Source organism: Humulus lupulus, chromosome 5, assembly GCF_963169125.1.
Source record: "Humulus lupulus chromosome 5, drHumLupu1.1, whole genome shotgun sequence".
Classification (NCBI taxonomy): Eukaryota; Viridiplantae; Streptophyta; class Magnoliopsida; order Rosales; family Cannabaceae; genus Humulus; species Humulus lupulus.
Genome location: NC_084797.1, coordinates 36,046,026 through 36,062,514, shown reverse-complemented (window position 1 = coordinate 36,062,514; position 16,489 = coordinate 36,046,026). Strand labels below are relative to the sequence as shown.

Below are 16,489 nucleotides of genomic sequence, written 5' to 3'. Positions count from 1 at the left end.
TTCTTAAACTTTGGTTTCTCAGCTTATCTCAGATTTGAACACCATATTTGCACTCAAAGTCTTGGGAAAAATTATCTACTTCTTGGGCATTCAAGTAGCTCATATAGCTGGAGGTATTCACTTGTCTCAGCATAAATTTCTTCAAGATTTGGTTTACAAGGCTCAGATGCAAGAAGCCAAATCTCAAAGTATCCCAATGAATGCCGGTCTTAAACTCTCCAACTATGGAAGTGATCCAGTAAGTGATCCCCTTCTATATCGATCCATTGTGGGAGCTTGATAGTATGCCATAGTCACACGCCTAGAGATTGCATATAGTGTGAATAAGGTCTCACAATTTATGCATAATCCTCTTAAGTCTCATTGAATTGCTGTCAAGAGAATCCTAAGGTGTCTAGCTAGAACTCTTGATCATGAGATTCATATTTGACGTTCATCCACACTTTCTCTTGAAGCCTTTAGTGATGCTGATTGGGCTTTCGATCTCGATGACCATCGATCAACTACTGGATTTTGTATCTTTCTTGGAGGAAATCTTGTTGCTTAGAAATCAAAGAAACAAAATACAATTTCTCGATCGTCTACTGAAGTAGAATTTTGAAGCTTAGCCCTTGTTGTGTCTGAAATAACTTGGATACAGTCATTGTTACATGACCTTCATGTAGTGACTTTGCCTCCTCCTATGGTTTGGTGTGGCAATTTGAGTTATGTTATGCTTGCAGTTAATCCGGTGATGCATGCTCGAACCAAACACATAGAAATTGACCTATACTTTCTTCATGACAAGGTGCTTCAAGGAAAGCTTGTTGTCAAAAATGTACTTGCTCTGGATCAAGTTGCTAACTGCCGGACTGAGCATATTACCATTACTCGATTTTCTGATCTCAAAGACAAACTCAATGTTGTGTCCTTATCCACACTGAGTTTGAGGGGGCTGTTAAGGACCACTTAGTTAGTTAGTTGTTCAACTTAGTAACTAATTATGTTATTATCTTTCTTTTATGTTATTGATTAGTTACTAACTAATCATTTGTATATAAGGTATTGAACCTTCTACTTCAGTTGTTGAGTAATATACATATTCATTTTATTCTTCTCTTGAAATCTCTAAACCTAACAATTTGATAAATAAATAGCAAATTATAGCATTTTTCTTTCAAATCCAGCTCGGCCCAAAAATTTGCCGATTTGCCATATGATAGTAATGATTTCACTTTTTACATTCACTTTATAGAAATGATTCTTTCAAGATATATTTTCAAACATCCATAATAAGAAAGAAATTAAAATAGGTACCATAAGCAAAATAAAATATAAACATTGATTAGCAAATTACATGAACTCCCAAAACATATATATTTTTGTACAGAAGTGCTACTACAACAAAACCATGGAATTGAGTCTCGTTCTCAACATAATCCCTTAAACAAGTGTAGAGAACAAAACATTGCAAAAACTTGAAGGCATTGCATTGCACATAGTAGTCTAAATTCCTTGTTGCCTCTTTCATTTTGATTTCTCATTTTGTCCAAAAACAATCAATTGAATATTAAAAAAAAAATAAGAAATTAGCATTAATGATCACCTCATTATAATTTTATCAGCTGGCCCAATTATACTTCCAACAACTTCTTCCATACAAATAATAGCTGAACCAGGCCTCCACAAAAATGCTTCAGATTCTTTTGCATAATAAATTCCCAATTTCATTGCATTTGGTCCAAAAGGAATATGATGAACAAAATATTTTGGATCACTTTAAATAAAGTGTCCTTCTTCAATAATCTTCTTAGATCCAGTCCAATCTAATATGTTGCACTTGCTGCCAATAGTGTTAACCTTCACACTCTTCAATATCTTCAACATTTTAATGTCAAGACACGATTGAGGATTAATTGTTGTAGCAATTGAATTAGGTCATATTTAAATGAATGCATATGATGTAGAATTTTACCACATGAGGAGAGGAGAAGAACCTTGAACATTTGATTGCTCTCCACTTTGGCTACATTGATTCTATTAGGACATAACAACTCAGACATTAGAAACTTTAATTTGTAATAAAACAACTATTACCAAGCTTTAACATAGTCCATTGAATTGTGTGGAAACAATAATGAGAATTTAAATTTATATTAATCTAAGCAAATATGCACCCGACCAAGTACTTGAAAGTTATTTACATTTAATTTTGTAGGTATGTATACATCTATTAGATATTTAGATTTTGCTTTCTACTATGCAAAACAAAAAATATGGCAGGAAAACAGTGTGTCAACAAAGAAATAAACTCATCAATATATATATATATATATATATATATATATAAACTATAGTTTCACTTTTACCATTTAAGAATTTCAGCAAATAAAATACAAAATTCCAATAAAAAATAATTATGTCAGTAAAATAATAGTTATTACAACTCCTTAAGCATCAATACACACATTTATATATCTTCATCAACAAATATTAGATGACTTACTGGATTCATCATTAAAGTATTAATTAGCTGCTCCATTGTCATCTTTTCCCTCAGCTCTTTACATTGATTCTATTCGAACCATATGGTCATCTTTTTCCGATATAATTGCCAACTTTACTTTAGTGACTCTTCTTTCGAAAGCTCTTAAGTGGTTACTCTTTTCAGGACAAAGCATCTATGATAGAATATCATCATTCACATCTATAGTTAAAAATAATTTCTTATTTTTTGTACTCTTCATCCAATTCCTAATCGAAACACAAAATATTAACTAAATTAAATGAAAAATAAAAAAGGAAATAAAAACAAGATATATAAATTTAAATTCTGAAAATAATAATAAATTTTAAATAGTGGTAACCATATTGGTTAATTCTGTTGTATTTTGCAGTTGTATTGTTTTACTTGTCTAAACTAGATTAGTTAAAGATAGGTGCACTTTATTTTCTGTTAAACATTTCTGATGTAACAACTCTCTCTTGTAATAGATACTCTATAAATACATTCTTAATTTCTCATTTTGAGATTAAGCTTTTCTCCAAATTCACTCAAGAAACTCTTTCTTCAAAAACTTTTTCATGGTATTAGTGCCTCTGACTAACGTCCATGACTTCGTTGAACTCTGGTGAGACTATTTCTCCGGCGATCACTGCTACAGCAGCTGTGGCGTCGACTTCTACTCACCCATGGAATCCCTTCTCCAATTCGTTAACTTCTTCCCTCACTGTAAAACTTGATCGGGTCAATTTCCTTGCCTGGAAATCCCAAGTTGTACCCACTGTTGATGCACAAAATCTCACCAAGGGAAAATATGAGATTTATGACATGAAGCCCCCATTTACACGACGTAGACGCCAAGACGCCATGGCCACGCATAGCCCCGCTCGGACGCCCAGGCGCGACGCTACTGGCCTCGCTCGGCCACCTCGGCGCGAGGCGCCATGGCCTCGCTCGGCCCCGCTCGGCCACCTAGGTGCGACCCGCCCGTGCTACCTCGACCGCCTCGCTCGGACGCCCAGGCGCGACGCTGCTGGCCTCTCTCGGCCACCTCGGCGCGAGGAGCCATGGCCTCGCTCGGCCCTCTCCGCCACCCTGGTGCGTCTCGCCCATGTGGCCTCAACTGCCTCGTTCGAACGCCTAGGCGCGACGCTGCTGGCCTCGCTCGGCCACCTCAGCGCGAGGCGCCATGGCCTCGCTCGGCCCCTCTCCGCCACCCTGGTGTGTCTCGCCCATGTGGCCTCAACCGCCTCGCTCGGGCACCACCTTTGGTGCACACGGGTGGCCTCGCCTAGCCATGCCCCAGGCGCGCGGCATGCCCATCTCACTTAGCCCCAACACCAAGTGGCCACGTGAATGGGGCCACACGTCAAAGGAACCTTGCCACCTAAGGGCTCACGAGGAAGTCATCTCACCTCACACCCATCCATCAAGGCCCCATGCCTATCACATGTACACGCGCCTAGTGTCCCGTTCCCTATACCTTGGGACCCCAATGCTTAGGGGCCCGGGTATGAGTCGAATGGAACGTACTTGTACGATCTAGTACTGAGTACGGACACCTATACCAGTGGGAGTGTTGGAATAAGAGTGATGGCCCGTACGTTTATGGTCAGAAGTCAGAGTCGACACCACTACCACCTGCGCCACTATGCCTGTCACCACTCATCAGACATGGGTACAGACAAGTAGTGGAGACATCCTCCTGACACCTGCTCCTGTACTGATGTACGACCACAACCTCTGAAGCCACTCCCCTGACATAGTACTTATGTACCATTTGGTCTCTTGGACCACCATGTACCTAAGGCCATTAGAGCCTACTATAAAATGAACTGGAACACCACCTGAAAGGGGGTTGGAAAATTTACTGTAGCAAAGGCTTGAGAGTGAATGAAAGATTGATTTCTCCATTGTTATCCTGTCATTGTTCTTGAGTTATTACATAGATTTCTACAGCTCTTTTATTGACGATCCTTACTTGATAATTTTTTCCAACTCAACTTAGTTGACGAGTTCTCACCGTCAACACCCACGGTCATTGGTCATGACCTAGATGAAATTCTTTTCAACAATGTTTCTCCTCCAAAGAAATTGGTTTCTGGAGCTTCTAACCTCGCTTATGCGTCATGGAAATGTAAAGATCAACTTCTACTTTCTTGGTTCCAGTCGTCTATTTCTGAAGGAGTTCTTGCCTCAGTTGCTACCTATTCTACCTAGTATGATGTTTGGAAAGCTCTCGAGTAACAATTTTCAAGTCAATCCAAGGCTCAATTCTTACAACTCAAGGGAAAATTATCCAACATTCAGAAAGGTAGCTTGTCAATTTCTGATTATGTTGACAAAATTAAGTGTTTGTGTGACAGTCTTGCTATTACCGGTTGCTGCATCAGTGATCAAGATCTTGAGTTACAACTACTCAATGGTCTTGGTCCAGAATACGATTCTATTGTTTCTACCATTACCTCAAGTTCTGAATTGAAGATTATTGAAGAGATTCAAGCACTTCTGATGGCTCATGAATGCTGCCTAGAACGCCATCATTCCATTGCTGATATCTTGGGGAAGATGGCTAAAAATTTGACCTTTATCTCATCAAGAACCATGCCCTCACACACATATAGACCCAACTATGGCTCTGGTAGAGGATCTTCTACTGATATGGGGTCCAGAACAGTTGGTAGAAACTACTATTGTGTTCCTCCCTCTTCCACATGCCCTCTCTGTCAAGTTTGTCTAAAACTTGGTCACATTGCAGCTAAATGTCATTATTGTTTTGACAAGAAATTTGTCACCCCAAAGAACACAAATGCTCAACGAAGAGCCTATCTCACAGAGCAAGAATGTCACACTGGTGAAATTGGAGAAGCTCAAGCATATATTTCCACCTCTGTACCTGACTTTGGTGATGACTCCCCTTAGTATGCTGACATATGTGCAACGAATCATGTTGCGTTTGGTATGGAACATCTTGCATCTATTCAACCTTATCATGGATCTAAAACTCTAGCTGTTGGCAATGGTAAGAAACTCATTATTTCTCACATTGGTGAAGCCTCGCTTCCTTCTCTTACTCACTCTTCTTTACAATTAAAATTTGTCTTACAAGTTTCTTCAATCACTAAGAATCTTGTTAGTGTTTCTAAACTCACCAAAGACAATGATGTTTTTCTTGAATTCCATAAAAATTGTTGTTTTGTCAAGGACAAGCAAACGAGGAATGTCTTGCTCAAAGGGAGAGTTTGGAATGGCTTATACATGCTTAGGGATGAGTCTACAAACTCTACTCAGCCTACACTCCAGTGTTATCTAGCTACTGTTTCCAAAATCGACCATAATAAAAATATGCCAGAATGTTCTAATGTCAATTTGTCTTGTAATTATATTAATTGTACTGATTCTTGTAACTCTGTTCATCAGAATTCTCAATGTAAAAATTCTCACTTCAACAAAGATCAATCTTTCGTTTTCTCTGATTCATCTCAACCTCAATTACATACTGTTTCTTTACAAAATGATGTAAAGCTTTGGCATTCGAAATTAGGTCATCCATCCCCAAGGGTGTTAACTCAAGTTCTTTCTCAATTGTCCTACCCTACCTCTTTAAAGAATCTAAAATTTTGTGATGCTTTTCAAAAGGGTAAAAGCCATAAACTACCCTTGCCCTTATCCCCAAATAAAGCTAGTCAACCCTTAGCACTTATTCATACCGATGTATGGAGTCCCTCTCATACTCCTTCCAAAGATGGGTTTCGATACTACATTGATTTTATTGATGATTTTAGTAGATATACTTGGATCTTTCCATTAACACTTAAATCTTAAGCATTTGACACTTTTGTTAAGTTCAAAAGTTTAGTTGAGAAACAGTTTTCATTGCCAATAAAGAGTGCTCAAGCTGATTGGGGAGGAGAATATAGAGTGTTTGACAGATTTCTCAAGGACCAAGGAATCAAGTTTCAACATCCTTGTCCTCATACACATGAGCAAAATGGACGACCTGAAAGGAAGCATCAAAATATAGCAGAAACTTGGCTTACCCTTCTTGCACAATCTGGTCTTGACTTGTCTTATTGGTAGCATGCATTTCATAGTGGGGTTTATACAATTAATTGGCTTCCAACTAGAGTTCTTAATAATATCAGCCCTTATCAATCTCTATTTGGTACGCTGCCTGATTATAATTTTTTCAAGCCATTTGGGTGTGTTTGCTATCCCCATTTGCGACCCTACAACAATCATAAGCTTGATTTTAGATCAGAGAAATGTATCTTTCTGGGATACTCTCCTCAACATAAGGGATATCTTTGTCAGAACTCTGTTGGTTGAATTTTCATAGTCAGAAATGTGGTGTTCAATGAGTTCTAGTTCTTCTCTCACTCAAAAGAAGAACATCAACAGGTACATGATTCTTTCTCTCATGTTTTACCTTCAACTAAATTTATTACAACACCAATAATTTCAGTTCCTGATGTTCCTTGTCCTTCTATTGTTTTCGTGCTTGCTGCTACTGAGACTCTTGCATCAAACACAGCAAGTTCAGACTTGACCCCGACTACTGCTAAGCCTCTTCAAGAGATTATCACTGATCCTCTTCCATAGGTGGTCCCTACTCCAGCAACATCTTTAGAATTAGCTCCTCCCTCTCTTCAATCAGATGTCACAACTGTAGTTGCACCACCAACTAATGTTCAAGGACTCATGCAATGACCACAAGATCTCAGAGAGGGATTTATAAGCCTAAAACATTTTTGGCTACTAAATATCCATTGGTGGAGTCCTTACTTCCTTCAAAACCCTCTTCTACTCATGCTGCATTGAAGGATCCGAGATGGTTTGCATCGATGAAGGAGAAGTTTGATGCTTTACAAAGACAACAAACCTAGACCTTGGTTCCCTTTTCTCCTGACATGAATGTCATTGGGAATAAGTGGGTCTTTAGGGTAAAATTGAAAGCAGATGGGAGTTTATACAAGTTTAAATCTAGGCTTGTTGCTAAAGGGTATCGTCACACTCCGGGGATAGATTATGAGGACACATTTAGTCCTATTGTTAAACCTGCCACAATGAGGATTGTCCTTACATTAGTAGTCTCTTTTAACTGGGATGTCAAGTAGCTCGATGTGAGCAATGCATTATGGGACTGTAACTGAGCTTGTCTATATGCAGCAGCCAAGTGGCTTTGGGATCCTAACCAGCCTAATCATGCGTGTCGATTGAACAAAGCTCTGTATGGATTAAAACAGGTTCCTCGGGCTTGGAATGAGAGACTCAAGCATGCTTTATTTCAGTGGGGATTTCAAGCTTCTGAATCACACAACTCTCTCTTTTTCTTCGGCTCAGGTGACACTTTGGTCCTTCTTCTTGTTTATGTTGATGATTTTCTCATCACAAGAACAAATAAAGAACTTATTCAGCAGCTTATAGCTTATTTGAACTCAAATTTTTCTCTTTAAGATCTAGGGTTAGTTCGTTATTTCTTAGGTGTGGAGATACTTCGAAATTATTTTGGCATGTATCTCTCTCAAACAAAATACATCACTAATTTGTTGGTACGATTACATATGGAAGGTGCCAAATCATGCTCAAGTCCCACAAGTTCTGCTCATAGGCTGTCTCTTGCTGAAGGTGCACCATTTGAAGACATTACCTTATACAGATGCACACTTGGTGCCTTACAATATCTGACACTGACCAGATCGGATGTGGCCTTCATAATCATCAAGCTGAGCCAATTTATTCATGCACCTACTATTATAAATTGGGAGGCCTGTAAGAGATTGCTGAGGTATCTTAAGGGTACAATACATGAAGGTCTTATTCTCAAGTCTGCTCTCACCATGTCTCTCTCTACATACTCAGAGGCTGACTAGGCCAGTTGCCCCGATGATAGGAAATCAACAGGTGGTTATGTAGTGTTCCTTGGTGAAAATCTAATTTCTTGGTCAGCTAAGAAACAATAGGTGGTGGCACGCTCAAGCACTGAAAGTGAGTTCAGGTCACTTGCTAATGCAGCAGCTGAGCTTCAATGTCTTACCTCTCTATTGATTGAACTCAAGTTCTCTCTTCATGATGCTCCTGTTTTGTGGGTCGATAATCAAGGAGTAGCAACTCTAACTACACATCCAGTGTTCCATGCTAGGTGTAATCATATCGAGATTGATATGCATTTCGTGCATGATTGAATTTTGGCGAGAAAACTTCACGTTCATTATGTACCATCGGTGGACCAAGTTGCTGATATACTAACAAAGTCTCTTCCCATTGATCGATTTCACTACTTGAAGGTCAAACTGAAAGTTGTCAATACCCCCTTTCGTTTGAGAGGGGATGATAACCATATTGGTTAATTCTATTGTATTTTGTTTTACTTGTCTAAACTAGATTAGTTCAAGATAGGTGTGCTTTATTTTCTGTTAAACATTTCTGTTGTAACAACTCTCTCTCGTAACAACTACTCTATAAAAACATTCTTAATCTCTCATTTTGAGATTAAGCTTTTCTCCAAATTCTCTCAAGAAACTCTTTCTTCAAAAGCTCTTTCAAATAGCAAGAATAAAGTTCCAATCTTTCCATAAAAGTTGAATGTTTGTTTTCTTGACACTTAAACAATCATACACTATACTGATTAATTTTATTGTATAGAAATGAATAGATAGCAATTTCAAAGGGCAAAGAACAATAACATACCCTCTCCAATTCACAAGTTAGAGTTCCCCTAGGACAATTGTCAATAAATTGCTTCTTCCTGATTCTTCAGCTGTAGCAAAAAGAGCAAAAAAGATTAAACTATTTTATTATAATAGAATTCTCCTTTCTGAAATAAAAATTAAAAAATTAAAACTTGTTACTGTATTTTTAAGTAATAGCTTAATAATAATTAGAAGAGAACCAATTATTAATAAGCTAAAGCTACTCGCACTATTAGCATGATACGTATAATACATATTATAGTCCATTGAACTAGTAACTAATCAAAGAAAGTTTCAACTCAGTACTACTAATTAATACTTAAAAATACATTGGGGGTTTGGTCAAAATTGTAAAATGGCCCTTGTTTGATCACTAATCTCTCTTTCTTTCAGTAGCAGTTTCTTTTTTTTTGTCTCTTTTGTGGTGCTTAAGGACACGAGTCACTTTGTCTGATTAACTTAACCCCACCAAACACACACATGTTACACACGCACACACGTCACACACACCTACACACACGTTGAGTCATCTTTACTTGACACCTTTTTACTCTTGCTGATGTTGAATCGTGCTTGACATAAAGAAAAAATAAAAACAGCCACACACCCTATTACCTTCCCACCGGATACTATTTCTTTACAAGCTTCAATCTATGTCTTCTAAGTTGTTTCAAATATTTAGCCTCTATACTTTGCTTACTGCGTGTTTCTACTACGGCACTTCCTCAAGTCAATCTCAGTAGTGCTTTTTCTTGTTTCTGATCTAGCCAGGATTGAGATGTTTGCATGCCATGCCTTCAAGGCCAAAATCTCTTGCCATTGACTGCACTACCAAGGTGAACTCTCATGTTTGTGCTCTCCATCCTCTTTTTCTCTCTCTACGTGTATGTATCTTTATATATTTGTATATAAACATATTGATCTCTCATGTGTGTGCTCTCCAATCTCTATTCTCTATCTCTACTGATATGTATATATATATATTTATTTATATATTTGTAAGTATATATTATTACTCTCTTGTCATACATGATCACAAATACAACATAATCCTGACTTTTATTGGTGTTTCCATTTCTTTAAAAAGAGTCTTGTTCTGGGCATAAGAACAACTTAAAGATAAAACATATTGACATATCTATTTTATATTAATCTTGTTATTGAATGTAAGTTATTTTTTTCCCTAAGCTTAATTACAGACATCTCTGAATTAAAGGCGTTATATATGGACTTATTTTCAATTATATAAATATATTCTCGAGGACTTGTGATATTTCCTTCTTAACTTTGTCTTATTAATTATGTGAGTCATCTCAGATATTAAAGTTGTAGCGAAGTGTGACAAAGTGAAAAAGGTAGTTATGGCTACAATAGAAAATTATGGGTAAAGACTTTGAGCTGCTTAGAAGGAGCTCATATAGTCATCTTGACGTTGAGTCATCTTTAATAAAAAGTATAATTTCTTGTAGTGGCTATTGGACTTAGTTCTGGTAAATTATAGCTTCAAACTCTGTTCAGTGGAGTTATTTATTTTGTTCATACTGCAGGTTAGCAATATGCGCTTCATCTATATTTTAGTTTTGACATGTTCCTTTTTTCTTGAATACAAATAGTAGTGTTGTTTTGTTGGCGTTATGATGGTTCTAAAAGCTTTCATTGGGGGTTTTAAGAAGATCATGAATTAGTTATTGGATTCGTACTTCTTGTATTAGTTATTCTTTTGCAAGAGAAATTTAGTTGATGAATTTATTTTGTTGGAATTTGTGCTTAAAGAAGATGAATTTTTCTGTTTTAATTAGTGAATCTTTTTACTTCTAAACTGATGTATTTCAACTGGATACATATATATATATATATATATGTGATGTAGTGATTACTAATATCCAACTAAGGAAGAAGAAAGATGAAATTTGGGAAAGAATTTAAGAAAGAAAAGGTGCCTGAGTGGACTGAAGCCTACATGGATTACAATGGCCTCAAACAAATATTGAGAAATATGAGAGCATACAGGCAGAACAATCACCCTGCAATGAACAGAACCCTTAGCGGGTTTTACCGCCAATCTAGCAGACGCTACAATGAGGAAGATCTTGAAAATCAAGCAATCGAAATTAAGACGTTGCAGAGAGATGGTTCCCGACAGCTTTTTGAGACAGTTTTTATTGAACAGACCGAAGGAGGAGTTGAGTTTGAGGTAACATTCTTCAGAAAACTTGATGAAGAGCTCAACAAGGCAAATAACTTCTACAAGGACAAAGTGAAGGGAATGATGGATGAAGCAAATCAGTTGAATAAACAAATGGAATCTTTGATTGCTTTGAGGATAAGAGTTGAAAAACGTAGTTTTAAGGGGTCTAATTCAAACAGCCATTATCAGCAAGAACAAAGTCAAAGCAGTGGCAGCGAAGAGAAAGTCAAAGTTGCTGATCAGAATCACGATCCTGTAGAAGCTCTTGAGCATGTGAAGATTAACAATACCCCTCAATCACCGGTTTCTACGATTAAAGATGTGTTGAGAGACTCCAAAGTTGAGGACTTGAGTTATGGCAAAGGGAATTTAAGAAGAGCTGAACAACAATTGAGAGTTGCATTTATTGAATTTTACCATAAGCTCTATCTTCTAAAACAATACAGGTAATGAGTAGAGAAATTGTTCAATTCATATTCTGGTCCTTGAATATCATGTCCATGTTCTTATACTTTTCTCAATGGATGATGGATCAGTTATATGAACCTCTTAGCATTTTCCAAGATCATGAAAAAGTATGAAAAGGTACACATGCTTGTACTTCTACAGATTATAAGATTCTTTTGCCTCCATATGGCTTAAATAAACAACAGCAACAATTATAATAATAGCTTTTCATTAGTTCTACAGTAATCATTCTGTTGAAACATATATACAGTATAGTTAATTTTATTTGCATGATATGCCAGATCACATCAAGAAAAGCATCTAAATTGTACATGGAAGTTGTGGATAACTCTGACCTTGGAGATTCAGATGAGGTCTGTAGCATCTTTACTTGTATAATTCTTGAATAAAATAATGAGAAACTACTTTGATTCATAAAGTAAAAACTATATTTCTTTTACTACAATATAATCTTATATGTATGCTAGTTTGACTACAATTTCATCACAGATCATTGATCTCATGGAGAGGGTGGAGGCAACCTTCATCAAGAATTTTTCAAAATCCAATCGCAGTGAAGGTATGAAATCGTTGAGGCCAAAACAAAGAAGAGAAAATCACATAGTAACATTTTTCTCAGGTAGGAACCAATGTGAATTCAAGTTAATTTATTTGCTAAAAAACCATTTTGAACTTCTGATTCTCTTTCACACGCTAACAAATCTGAGACAAAATAATCGTTACTTTCAGGCTTCTTTTCCGGTTGCACAATTGCGCTACTTGTTGCCATTGCCTTAAAAATTGAACTTCATAACCTGGCAACGGAGGAGGAGGGAGTGCAGTACTTACAAAGCATCTTTCCACTTTACAGGTAACCTACCACAGATCATAATCCTAACTCTATGTGCTAAAGCTTTTCCAAAATTTACTCTTTTGTGAGTTTAATCTTCCCTGAGACATAAATGTAATCAATGCAGTGTATTTCTATATGCCGTCCTACACCTTCTCATGTATGCTGCAAACATTTACTTTTGGAGAAGATATAGGATCAACTATCCATTTATATTTGGCTTCAAGAGAGGAACGGAGTTAGAATACAGAGATGTTTTCCTACTAAGTACAGGGCTTGCTGTACTAGCTTCGTCTGGTTTCTTGGCAAACTTGCGTCTGGACATGGACTCAAATACTCAAAAACTTAAGAAAGTCACTCAACTAGTTCCTCTAGGCTTAGTCACTGTAAGATTGTACTACGTACCTAAGCAGCTAAACTCTGTTCTCTTCATTGCTTTTGAGGTACTTGATTGTGTAGCTTATCAATTGATATTTCTTTATTTTTGCAGCTTGTTCTTCTCCTTATTTTCTGTCCTTTAAACATCTTATACAGAACAAGTCGTGTCTTCTTCATTCAATGCCTTTTTCGCTGCATACTCGCTCCTCTATACCCGGTATCTATGAATGACTTCTTAGTAGCAAAGAACATATAAGTAAATAACATCAGCGTAACTGGGCTCAATCAACATACATTCTTGACTGTGTTTGGATGCAGGTGACATTTCCAGATTTCTTTTTGGCAGACCAGCTAACTAGCCAGGTTTCAAGATATCCTAAATTTTGTTGGATGCAATCTCTATAAGAAGTGATATTTTTGCATAACAATAAGCTTGTTGTGGATTTGACTAAAGGCCCCTTGGCATTGTTGTACTTCAGATGCAGGCTTTAAGGAGTTGTGTTTTGTACATTTGCTATTATGGTTTGGGAAAGTACTTAAGAAGGCAAGAGAAGTGCCACACCCATGGGCTTTACAACACACTCTACTTTGTTATTGCTGTTATTCCATATTGGCTTCGTTTCTTGCAGGTATGCATGCCTCTTTCTTTGGTTGCTTTTGATTGTCGTTTTAAGTTTCCTCTATTATATTTCTTTTTTTGAGGAATGTCGTTCACGATTTTAGTGTTACTAATTTCTTATCGTTTTCCTTTTGATTGTCGTTTGTTAGTTTTGTAAGTGAAGAAATAACAAAATCTGTATTTGAATAATGCTCAGCAAACCAAACACTGGTCCAGCTGCTGTGTATTTATATTAGCTGATGATTGTTACAGTGGGAATATTCTAGACCAATCATATGGTTATTATAACAAATCTCTAACAACCTGTTAGAATTTGTTATATACTGGAACCACATACATAATTACATCACAGTAAAAATTATGTCTCAACATTGTATCGCCTCCCCATTGATTGTCGTTCAGTTTTTCCCTCTCAAACTTTGTTAAGTCTTGTCTAGTCATTCTAATTTGAATATTGATAGCCCATACGTCGTCGTTTTCTAGGCTGTTGTGGCTTTGGTTTGGCTATAATTGTTGGTTGTTGAGTTATGATGTCGTTTTCGTTACTGATGTGGTATTTTATATTTTCCTCGTAAATGAAGTGCCTTCGTCGATTAATTGAGGGTAGAGATAAAATGAATGGATACAATGCTTTGACGTACCTCTCAACAATTATTGCCGTGGTGTTTAGAACTATTTATGAATTGAGAAAGGAGTCAGTCACCTGGATGGTCTTTGCTTTGATTAGCTCAGCTGTAGCCACTTTGGTCAACATTTATTGGGACATCGTTTTTGATTGGGGCCTCTTGAGAAGGCACTCCAAGAATTTCTACTTAAGAGACAAACTTATAGTGTCACTCAAAATTGTCTACGTTGTTGCAATGGTACGTAAATTACTAATTATTTTATCATTTCAATTAATAATCAAACAATTAGGTTTACGTACTTATAACAGGTGTTGGATATATTATTGAGAGCGGCTTGGATGCAACTGGTGTTGGCATTTAATCTGCACTCAGCCCATAAAATGGGAATCACAACTACTGTATTCTCCTTGGAAATTATTCGTCGTGGTATTTGGAACTTCTTCAGGTTTATCTCTATGCATGCATGCATAACTATGAAATAATATATAGAGTATTTTTCTTCATTATTCTTGTATTATATTACTGATGAGATTATATATAATTAATTAATACCAATTGATGATCAGATTGGAGAACGAGCACCTGAACAATGTAGGGAGGTACCGTGCTTTCAAATCGTTGCCGCTTCCTTTTGCTTACTCCAATGATCAGAAAGAAGGGAAGGATGAATGAACATCCATATCATTAATAAGTGCATACACAGATAGAAAAAAGCTTTTACCAGGAACAAATAGCAAATCTTGTAATGGAATTCAGAGATTGATTGCAAGAGAAGAGAGATGAGCGAAAGTTTGACAGTATAGTACGTTTAGAGAATAGAAGATAAGAATATTGCATAGTATAGAATTGAGGGTATTATAAAATCTATGGGTTCCACCTCAAACAATGAGTCTATACGAAAAACAGACTTTTGCCGGTGCAAATTTATGCCGACAAAAGTTAGGTATTGCACCGGCAAAAGCCCTCTAGGTTTTACTGATGTAATTTTGCGTTGGCAAAAAGTAACGATGTACCCTTGTTGATAATGGTATTTTTGCTGACGCAAAACGTAATGTGCCGGCAATTGTATCTTTTGGCGACAGAAAAATACGCTGGGAAAAATAAGGATGTACCAAGAAAAAAATTTGTCGTGTTATTGTGGAAAACATTTTTAGTGGCGCAAAAATGCGCCGATAAAGATGATTATTTTAGTGGCACAAAATTGCACTAGTAAAAGATGTGTCTTTTAGTGGTGTGTTTTTGTGCTGAGAAAGGTGGATATATGTAGTGATGTATTTTTGCGCCATTGAAGGTTAAGACTTTTGTTGATGTAATTTTGCGTCGGTAAAATTATTTTTTAAATAAATTTTTTGATAATATTACTAATTTTATTTTTAATATATTAATAATTATTTAAATTTTTAGTAATATTATTTAATTAGAAATAAAATTAAAATTAAAATTAAAATTTTATAAATAAATAAAAAAAATTATAAATATTAATATTTATTGTCTTCACCAAATATGAAAATATAAAAGTAGTTTTGTAAATTAAATCTTTAATAAATTAAGCTTTAAATAAATAAGTTCTATAAATGTGTATTGCTCTCTTCATCATCTCTGTTTCCGTGAGCATCATTGTCTTTATCTGGATCCTGTTCTGGTAAGTCGACAGTAAAACGAAGAGTCAATAAACCAACCTGTTTCAATAAAGCACTGAGTATGATATCTTGACGCCGTTGATGACTCTCAAGTTTAGTCGTATATTTCTTTAGGTTATGATTTTCTAGCATAATGGCCTGAGTTTGCTGCAAAATGGTGTCCATTTCAGGTGTAAATTGCCCGGACATTTGAGAAGTTGACGAAGATGCTGCCCTCTTTGCGCCAATTGCCTTCAACCTAGGCAACACTCCAAACCCTTTCTTATAACGCGAGTGGGGTCCAAGGATATCTGTGACAATATCTATATCAGGCCGGAACTGACCGTCGACATTATCGCTGACACAAGAAGCAGCAGATGATACATGGGCCGTACTTTGCAATGCTCAACGTTCGGTCATCTCAGTCTACACAATTAAAAGCACGTATCTCGAATTCCTTATAACATTATTTGAAAACCTAATTTATAAATTTTTAATATAACAACATATAAAATATAACTTTATTATCTATCTGCCAACATTCTATCATTAATGACTTCAGACCAGTGAATGAAAAATAATGTAATT

General features: G+C 36.5%; 2 protein-coding genes across 3 annotated transcripts; both read left to right on the top strand.

Annotated features, from left to right (window-relative positions):
• The first annotated feature begins 3,091 nt into the window (after nucleotides 1–3,091).
• Nucleotides 3,092–5,404, top strand: LOC133779044 (uncharacterized). Its single transcript, XM_062219047.1, has 3 exons — nucleotides 3,092–3,226; nucleotides 4,652–4,701; nucleotides 4,849–5,404. The coding sequence occupies exons 1-3, from the start codon at nucleotides 3,092–3,094 to the stop codon at nucleotides 5,402–5,404; spliced, it is 741 nt and encodes a 246-aa protein (XP_062075031.1).
• A 4,265-nt stretch (nucleotides 5,405–9,669) lies between these two features.
• Nucleotides 9,670–15,647, top strand: LOC133834754 (phosphate transporter PHO1 homolog 10). 2 transcript variants are annotated; one of them, XM_062264471.1, is made up of 13 exons: nucleotides 9,670–10,010; nucleotides 11,045–11,808; nucleotides 11,899–11,947; nucleotides 12,112–12,183; nucleotides 12,320–12,449; nucleotides 12,560–12,680; nucleotides 12,787–13,045; nucleotides 13,150–13,254; nucleotides 13,356–13,400; nucleotides 13,517–13,666; nucleotides 14,238–14,519; nucleotides 14,591–14,708; nucleotides 14,849–15,647. In XM_062264471.1, exons 2-13 carry the CDS (start codon nucleotides 11,078–11,080, stop codon nucleotides 14,866–14,868), a joined length of 2,082 nt encoding a protein of 693 aa, XP_062120455.1. In that variant the 5' UTR covers nucleotides 9,670–10,010; nucleotides 11,045–11,077; the 3' UTR covers nucleotides 14,869–15,647. The 2 variants fall into 2 exon arrangements, with proteins under 2 accessions (XP_062120455.1, XP_062120454.1); XM_062264470.1 differs by having other exon boundaries at nucleotides 9,675–10,010; nucleotides 14,591–14,727.
• The last annotated feature ends 842 nt before the right edge of the window (nucleotides 15,648–16,489 follow it).